This window comes from Suncus etruscus, chromosome 2 (genome assembly GCF_024139225.1).
Source record: "Suncus etruscus isolate mSunEtr1 chromosome 2, mSunEtr1.pri.cur, whole genome shotgun sequence".
Classification (NCBI taxonomy): domain Eukaryota; kingdom Metazoa; phylum Chordata; class Mammalia; order Eulipotyphla; family Soricidae; genus Suncus; species Suncus etruscus.
Window position 1 is genome coordinate 66,389,452 of NC_064849.1, and position 8,444 is coordinate 66,397,895.

Here is an 8,444-nt window from a genome sequence, read left to right on the forward strand (position 1 = left end):
AAGTGCAGTAAAAAAAAATTCTTTATTGAAAAGGTTAAGGTGGCCCCTTGCTGATGCCACCTGGGCGCAGCCCAAAGGGAAGTAAGTACCCCCAGCTCAGCTCTTCCCGCTGAAGCATCTCAAAGCAAGAAATCTGTCCAGGCTTTAGCCTTAATAATATTAAAGAGGAAGTGCCAGTGTCCCGGGGGTGCAATAGCAAACTACAGACCCTTGCCTTTAAGAACGCCTTAAAGGTAAAGTGGACAAGTGCGGCGGTGGAGAGCCCGAAGTTGTAGAGGCAAACTCCCTCGAGACGCCTCTCTCGTGTCTTTACCTTTAAGAATCTCTTAAAGGTGAGGCAGGTTCTCGCTGAGGACAAAGGTCTAGGAGCCGTAAAGCACTTTTCCGGGTCAACGTGGATCCTTTTAAGACCAAGCCAAGCTAGGAAACCGCCAGAGCCCGTCCCCGCCGCCGCCGCCGCCGCCTCGCCCCCACGGTCCGGCCGGGGGGACGCCCCGGAGTGTTTGGTTTCCTCGACGGGCCGACGGCGCCTCAGAGCACCGAGAGGTCGTGGCACGACCGGGAGCGCTGCTTGAAGAACTTGGCGTTGCGCGGCACCAGGTTGGCGAGGAAGCGCTTGGCCTTCTTGGTGAGGCTCTCGCGGCGGGCGGGCGGCGCGGGGCCCTCGGGGCTGCCCGAGTCCGCCCGCTGCCCCTCGGCGCCGCCCGCCGCGCCCCGGCCCCGGCCCCGCCGCAAGCGGATCTGGCGCACGGCGCCCTCGAAGAGCTCCCGCGTGTTGTGGTGCAGCGCGGCCGACGTCTCGATGTGCTTGCAGCTCAGCGTCCCTGCCAGGTGACGGCCCTCTGCGAAAAAGGAGATCGGCTCAGGCGCCAGCGCCGGGGCTCTCGGGGCTGCACCCGGCCGGACCGGGTGCGCTGGAGAGACATTCCCCGTTCCCCGAAGGGGCTGGGCTAGCGAATCTCCGTGCACAGAAAGATGCCAGAAGAGAGGAGTAAAGGAGGCCCTCCCAGGGAGCATGCATGCATACACACCTACATGCATGCACACACACACCTGGGAGCATGCATGCATGCAACACACACAGGTTCGCAAGCCCCCGGAAGGGATGGAGGCTTTCGCCAGCAACGACCACCTGCGAGGGAGAGGGTTCCCCAACACGGCCGTGTATGCACGAGCTTCATACCCACCTTCCACTGAGACTTCCCTGGAGCGGACCAGATCACTCTTGTTTCCCACAATGATGACTGGCAGGTCGTGGTGGGGCCTCCCAGCCCGGAGCCTGAGGAGGGTCTCTGGCACTTTGGAGAAGCTTCTTCGGTCAGTGACTGAGAAGACGATGAGAAAGGCATCTCCAGTTTGGAGGCAGTGGTCCCTCATCCACCCCAGTGTGTCCTCCTGCAGATGGGCGGGAAGTCCAGGCGAGTCAGGGCAGAGGAGTGTAGGGCACAAGGGTGAAGAAGCCCTGCTGCTTCTACAGCTCAATCTCCATTCCGAGAGTGAGAGAAACAGACAGACACAGAGTACAAGCCCCAGTGGGGAGGGCTGGAGACAGAGCCTAAGACTAGGTTAATCCATCCTATTCCTTTATAAACACTATTTTTCTTTTTGCTGTGGAGGAACTTTTTGAGCCAAACACTATTTAAGTGCATGTAATCTAGCCTTCCATTGCTTTTCAGTCACCTTATTCCAGAGCAGTGAACTTTGTCTTAAACCATCCAACTCTTTCAAGCTGAAAATACCTGGGTGGAATCAATTTTATGGTAGTCAGCCTGGCTTGTCCCTCAGGTTTTGTAAAATTCTTTTTTTGTTTGGTTTGGTTTTGGGGCCACACCTGGCAGTGTTCAGGAGTTATTCCAAACTCTGCACTCAGTCAGGGATCACTCCTTGTGATGCTTGAGGACCACATGGGATGCAGATATGCAGGATTGAACTCAGACCCATCACATGCAAGACAAGTGCCTACCCAATGTATTATCTACAACCCTTGGTTTGTCAAATTCTGGTCCTAACTCTACTCCCAGGGAGAATTTCCTAGAATTTCCCTTAAAGGGATAGTATTTACAGTGGTACCTGACTCCTGTCTCTCAAATGGTCCATGAACAAAGTGAGCAATGCTGAAGCGGGGGCTTATGGTCCAGCAGCATGAGCCAAACTATGTCCTTCCTCAGCCTTCCCAAGTCTCAGAACCTGTGTGCAACCATGTCTAAGTTCTCACCTGTTCCCAGATGTCATAAACAACCAGTGTCACTTCTTCCTTATCCACCACGATGCGTCTCTCATAGGTGTCCTCTGTCGGTAAAGGAAGATGGAAATAAAAGGCCATGAGGAGGTCCCGAATGCTTGTGAGGCCTGGCCACCACCAGGACATCTCAAATCCCAGTGCCATCAGAACCCCTGGCCCCAAGGGAGGTTGCCCCAAAAAAGCACTGGAGGGGCTTCCCTGTAGCTTCCAGTCTGGCTGTCAATAGATGTTCATTGCCTTAGGCATTTTATCCCTAGGGCTTCAGACTCACCCCAAGTGAGACTCCCCCAGATACCTGAGTTTTCTGGCTCCTGAGCACTGTCTCCCTGGAGATCGCCAAAAGTGCCTGCGAGGGTGCTCTTGCCCACGCCGCTCTCACCCACCAGCATGACCTTGAAGACGCCATCATCTGGGGCGGGGCCTGCTTCTCCTGGGCCCAGGGACTCACAGGAGCTGGATGAGGAGTTTTGTGGCGGCCAGTCCAGTTCATCCACGGCCTGAGCGCGCCGCAGCTGGTGCTTGTAAGGCACTGGCATACTGCCTCTCCGTCTCGGGGCTCCGAGGGCAGCGGGTGGTCCACCCAGGTCCAACCCCACCAACAGCTTCTCCGGTTGCTTCAGCAGTGCAGCATCTGCCTCTGGGGAATTGCAGTTTGGGAGAGCAAAGCGAGGGAAGCCCTGAGTGGGGTCGGCCTCAATGCCACCCTCAGAGGACTCGAATCGTGACTGCACTGGCTTTCTGTGGAGGCCCTGCCATGACCCCGGGAGTTGCCGAGAGCCTGGCTGCCCCTCCTGCCCTGAACTCCAGAAGCCAGAGCTGGGGTTTCAAATAGCTAAGTAGAAGGCTGGCCCCTGGTCTCTCAGTACAGGGGCTCACACACCCCTTACCCTTCCCAAAGACACACCCCTCAAGGTCCTGCGAGAGATGTGAGGCAGAAAGCCTTAGCAGCCCAGGTTGGGGGTGAGGGGGAAAGAGAGGACAGTCAAAAACTTTGCGGGGAGCCCGTTGTTCCTGGAGAAACCTCTGCTCCCAGGATCCTGTTGTGCTTTGTTCTGTGGGTAGGTGTGAGAGTGGCTGTGGCTTCGTGCAGAGCTGTGGGAGAGCGCCCCAGGGCGCGGGCCAGTGGGAGACCTCTGCTCCCTTTCTGTGTCCTCAGGGAATACAGTGCTCACGGCCAGGGTGGGCGAGGGGGCGGTGGGAGGCGGAAGCCCGAGAGAGACATCGATCAAATACAGATCACAGACACAGCAAAGGGCTGCAGAGAGGCTGGAAATGGACCAGGATCAATCCCTGGCTGGTTGCCAGGCCTCCGGGAGCTGGACAAACCCGAGTCTCGACAGGTCAGGGGCTTGCTCTGCTGGGGGGTGGGTAAGGGGGATTTTCCCTGCTCCCCGGGGAGTCCCTGGCTCTGGGTACGCAGCTCAGCTGACCTGGTGTCCCAAACAGCCCCTCCCCTGGTAAATGGGGGAGGGGGCCCCAGACAGCTTCAGTCCCCAGGTCCGGTATGATAAGTAGGGGACCGGGCGCAGCTAAGCCGCTAGCTTGCAGAGTTGCTCCGCTCTTCGGCTGTGCGGGTTCCCACCCCAGTTCCCTGCTCCCCAGCAGAGCTCCCGCTCCCGCTCCCCTGTACCTGCGGTGGGCGTCCCTGGAGGAGAGGCCTGGTGACTGCCCGAAGGACAGAGGGCGGTGGTCTCTGTGTCCGTGTCCATGTCGCGGCGGTCGCTGTGCTGCCGGCGTGCGGGGCGCTGTGCGTGTGCAGCCTGCGCTCCGGCACCCACTCCCTCCCTCCCGCAGCAGCACCGTCAGCTTTGGCTCTTAAATACCAGCCCCCCCTACACCTGGGGTAAGGGCCCGCCCCCATGAGGTCACACATGCCGATGAGCAGTGACGTCAGCGGGATTCCCTCCGCTTGTGCCCCGCTTCCTTTGTGTAGCTTCTCTCCCGGAGCCTGGAGTACAAACTGCGGACCCACCCGGGTTGGTTGGAACGCGGAGAGAACAAAGGGGTGGGGGAGTCAGGGCGCTCCATGAAGTGGGTGCCGGGATGGCCGCACCTGGATGTCCTCCTCCTGGAGCAGAACTTTGGGTCTTTTGCCTTTCTTTACCCCAGCCCCGAGGCAGAGGCCGTGAGCCTGGATTGCACCTGTCGCCCCACCCACACACCACCTTCTGCCCCCAAAGACCCTTTCAGTCCGACACCCACAGAAATGCCATTTCTTGTCCTAGCCTGGCAGATGGAGAAGCCTCAGAAGAAGGAGAGAGGGAGAGGGCATCACTAGGTTCTAGAGGGCGCAGCCCTCAGCTGCAGCTGGCACCCCTGCCTTCCTTCCCTGCTGGTCCACTGACCTGGTGCTCATCGAAACAGGAGGTTCCCCAAGACCACCTGGCCCCCTAGAAGTTCCAATTTCAGGGGAGAAGGTCCTTCTCCCATTATGCTCAGGGCAGCCCTGGTTCTTTGGGGTCCACAATATGTGTTTCCGCTTTCCCTGCATTTGTGGGAGACCAAAAGGGAGAAAATGGGTCTCATGTATCGCTTTCCCCCAGTTTTCTTTCTCGCGGTTGCTTTGCCCACTGTCCACTGCCTAAGTTCTTTACCTCTTCGTTTAGTGCAGGGCACCTTTTTGCTCTCATCCTTGTGTTGCTAGAAAATAGGGACAGTGCATTTTTTTTTATTGAGATCTTTTTTGGGGAGGCCACATTCGGTGGTGCACAGAGGACTCCTGGCTCTGTGCTCCGAGGTCATTACCTGTGGTGCCCAGGGAACCATATGGAATGCTGGGGATCGAACCTGGTACAACCACATGCAAGGCAAACGCCCTACCCGCTTTACTATTGTTTCGGCCCCTTATCCAGAATTTTTTTGGGGGGGGGCACATTCATTCGGTTGTGCTCAGGTATCACTCCTGGCTGTGTTCAGAGTACCAAACCCAGGGGGCCTATGTAGCAAGGCAAGTGCCCTATCTGCTGCTCTCTGACCCCATTAACCAGATCTTTCCAACCAAAGACAAAGGTTGATTTTCATCTCTATTTGATCCTACCTTCCAGTCTTTTAAATTTTTATTTATTTAAGAACCATGGTCAGATTACAAAATTGTTCATGGTTGAGTTTCAGTCATACAATGTACACTACCCTTCACCGGTGCACGTTTCCCATCACTAATGTCCCCAATTTCACTCCCACCCTCCCTTCTGCCTGCCTCTGGGGCAGATATTTTATTTCTCTCTCACACACACTCTCTTCCTTTTTATTTTTTCCTTTTTGGCACTGTGATTTTCATTATTATTAATAAAGGATACCATGCATATAACTTTATCCCCTTTCAGTATCAAATTTGTGTCCAGAGTGAGCAGTTTCAACTATCATTGTCATAATGGACCCTACACTAATTGCACTGCTCCACTATTGTGTCAAGCTTTCTACCATGGACTGGTCCTCCTCACCCTCATCTGTATTGTCTCTGGATATTATTACCTTATTATCTTTTATTTTTCTTATGTCTCACAAATGAGTGAGATTATTCTATGTTTATCCCTCTCCCTCTGATTCATTTCACTCAGCATAATAATCCACATATTTGTTGCTGGAGAGATAGCACAGCGGTAGAGCATTTGCCTCGCATGCAGCAGACCCAGGATGGACCTGGCTTCGATTTGCGGCATCCCATGGTCTCCTGAGCCAGGAGCAATTTCTGAGTGCAGATCCAGGAGTAACCTCTGAGCACAACCAGGTGTGGCCCAAAAACAAACAAAAAAACTCTTCATACCCATCCATTTATAAATAAATTTCATAACATTTTTCCTAACAGCTGTGTGGTTTCTGTTGTATAGATGTATCAGTTTCTTTAGGCATTCACCTGTTCTCGGGCACTTGGGTTGTTTCCAGATTCTGACTATTGTAATAGTGCTGCAATGAACATAGGAATGCGAAGGGCTTTTTTTGTTTGTTTGTTTTTATTTTTTTGGCAGCGCTCAGGGTTTACTCCTGGCTCTATGCTCAGAAATTGCTCCTGGCAGGCTCGGAGGATCATATGGGATGCCGGGATTTGAACCACCGTCCTTCTGCATGCAAGGCAAGTGCCTTACCTCCATGCTATCTCTTCGTCCCCGCGAAGGGCTTTTTTTGCATAGTATTTTGGGTTTCTAGGGTATATCCCTACAAGTATACCTTCCAGTCTTAAGCATTCCACTGTCTCTTGTTGCTGGAAACAGCAATATTGTTTCCAGCAATAGGAGACAAAATATTTGCTTTTGTTTTGGGGCCACATCAGCATGTTAGGAGTTGGGGGGTGCAGTTGGGGCCACTCTTAGCTGTGCTCAGATGTCTCCTGATATTGCTCAGAGGACCACAGCCAGGTGGGCCCTTCTTGGACTCAGCATGAAGGTTGTAATAAATTTTTGTTTTATTTTGGGGCCACATCCAGTAGTGCTGCAGTTGGTTACTCCTTGAGGTGTTAGATCCAACCCAGGATTCCCACATGCAAGATCAGTGCTCTTCTGCTAAGTCACATTATATCCCAGCTGCAATGGTGTGTGTGTGTGTGTGTGTGTGTGTATATATATATATATATATGTATATATGTATGTATGTGTATATATATACATATATATATATATCTTTGATCCCCAACATCTCATATGATTCCCCCAAACCAGGAGTGGTTTTTTGTTTTTGTTTTTTGCTTTTCTGGTTTTTGGGCCACACCCGTCAACACTCAGGGGTTACTTCTGGCTCTGCACTCAGAAATCACTTCTGGCGGGGCCGGAGAGATAGCATGGAGGTAAGGCGTTTGCCTTTCATGCAGGAGGTCATCGGTTCAAATCCCGGCGTCCCATATGGTCCCCCATGCCTGCCAGGAGCAATTTCTGAGCCTGGAGCCTGGCTTGCAAGCAGCCAATCCAGGACAGACAGTGGTTTGAATCCTGGCATCCCATACGGTCCTCCAGCCTGCCAGGAGCTATTTCTGAGTTCAGGGCCAGGAGTAACCCCTGAGCACTGCCGGGTATGACCCAAAAACCATACACACACACAAAAATCACTCCTGGCAGGCTTGGGAGGACCATATAGGCTGTCGTGGATTTAACTCAGGTCCATCCCAGATCAGCTGTGTGCAAGGCAAATGCCTTACCACTGTGCTACCACTCCAAACCCGCCATGAGCAATTTCTGAGCACAGAGCCAGGAGTAACCCATGAGTGTCACCAGTGTGGCCAAACACACACACACACACACACACACACACACACACACACACACACACAAGAAATCACTCCTGGGGGCCTAAGTGATAGCACAGTGGGTAGGGTTATTGCCTTGTACATGGGTGGCTCAGATTCAATCCTCAGCATCTCATGTGGTGATTTATATTTTTTGTTTATTTGTTTTTGGGTCACACCCGGTTGTGCTTAGGGGCTATTCCTGGCCCTGCACTCAGAAATAGCTCCTGGCAGGCTGGGGGACCATATGGGATGCCAGGATTCAAACCACTATCTGTCCTGGATTGGCTGCTTGCAAGGCAAATGCCCTATCACTGTGCTATATCTCTTGCCCCCCATATGGCGGTTTCTGAGGGAAGAGCCAGGATTAACCCCTGAGCGCTGCTGAATGTGGCCCCCAAACCAAAAACCAAAAAAAAAAAAAAATCACTCCTGGTAGACTTGGGAGATCATATGTGATACCAGGGATCAAACCCTGGTCAGCTTGACCTATATGCAAGGCAAATGCCCTACATGCTGTGCTATTGCTCTGGCCCCAGGGGCTTTTTTAATTTTTTTAAGTCTTTATTCACAAAGTTTTTATTTGGAGACATTAAACTTAAAACTTTCAAAATTGTGTTACATTAAAAGATTAATATGATTAATTATTGGTCTTATAGATTATCTAAGAGTTTAAGAAACATATTCTGGGGCCGGAGAGATAGCACAGTGGTGTTTGCCTTTCAAGCAGCCGACCCAGAACCTAAGGTGGTTGGTTCGAATCCTGGCTTACCATATGGTCCTCTGTGCCTGCCAGGAGCTACTTCTGAGCTGATAACCAGGAGTAACCCTTGAGAACTCTGGGTATGGCCCAAAAACCAAAAAAAGAAACATATTCCTCACATTTATTTGCTTTAACTATCATATCACTCTATAAGTATTGTCTTTGTTAGAGGTAAAAAACAAAATTAATTAAAAAGTGGCATAAGGTTCTTCCAGAGCTATTCACCT

At 52.4% G+C, this 8,444-nt stretch overlaps 1 protein-coding gene across 1 annotated transcript; it reads right to left on the reverse strand.

Moving 5' to 3' along the window:
• Positions 1 to 393: 393 nt before the first annotated feature.
• Positions 394 to 4,069, reverse strand: REM2 (RRAD and GEM like GTPase 2). Its single transcript, XM_049768637.1, has 5 exons — positions 3,873 to 4,069; positions 2,538 to 2,879; positions 2,216 to 2,289; positions 1,188 to 1,395; positions 394 to 842 (listed from the first exon to the last, which is right to left on the reverse strand). Exons 1-5 carry the CDS (start codon positions 3,949 to 3,951, stop codon positions 532 to 534), a joined length of 1,014 nt encoding a protein of 337 aa, XP_049624594.1. The 5' UTR covers positions 3,952 to 4,069; the 3' UTR covers positions 394 to 531.
• Between the last annotated feature and the right edge of the window lie 4,375 nt (positions 4,070 to 8,444).

Coding starts and splice junctions, on each gene's coding strand:
- REM2 (XM_049768637.1), bottom strand. CDS start 3,951: ATGGACACGGACACAGAGACCACCGCCCTCTGTCCTTCGGGCAGTCAC. Junction 1,396..2,215: donor TTTATGACATCTGGGAACAG/GTGAGAACTTAG, acceptor GCCCATCTGCAG/GAGGACACACTGGGGTGGAT. Junction 843..1,187: donor CAGGGAAGTCTCAGTGGAAG/GTGGGTATGAAG, acceptor CCTTTTTCGCAG/AGGGCCGTCACCTGGCAGGG.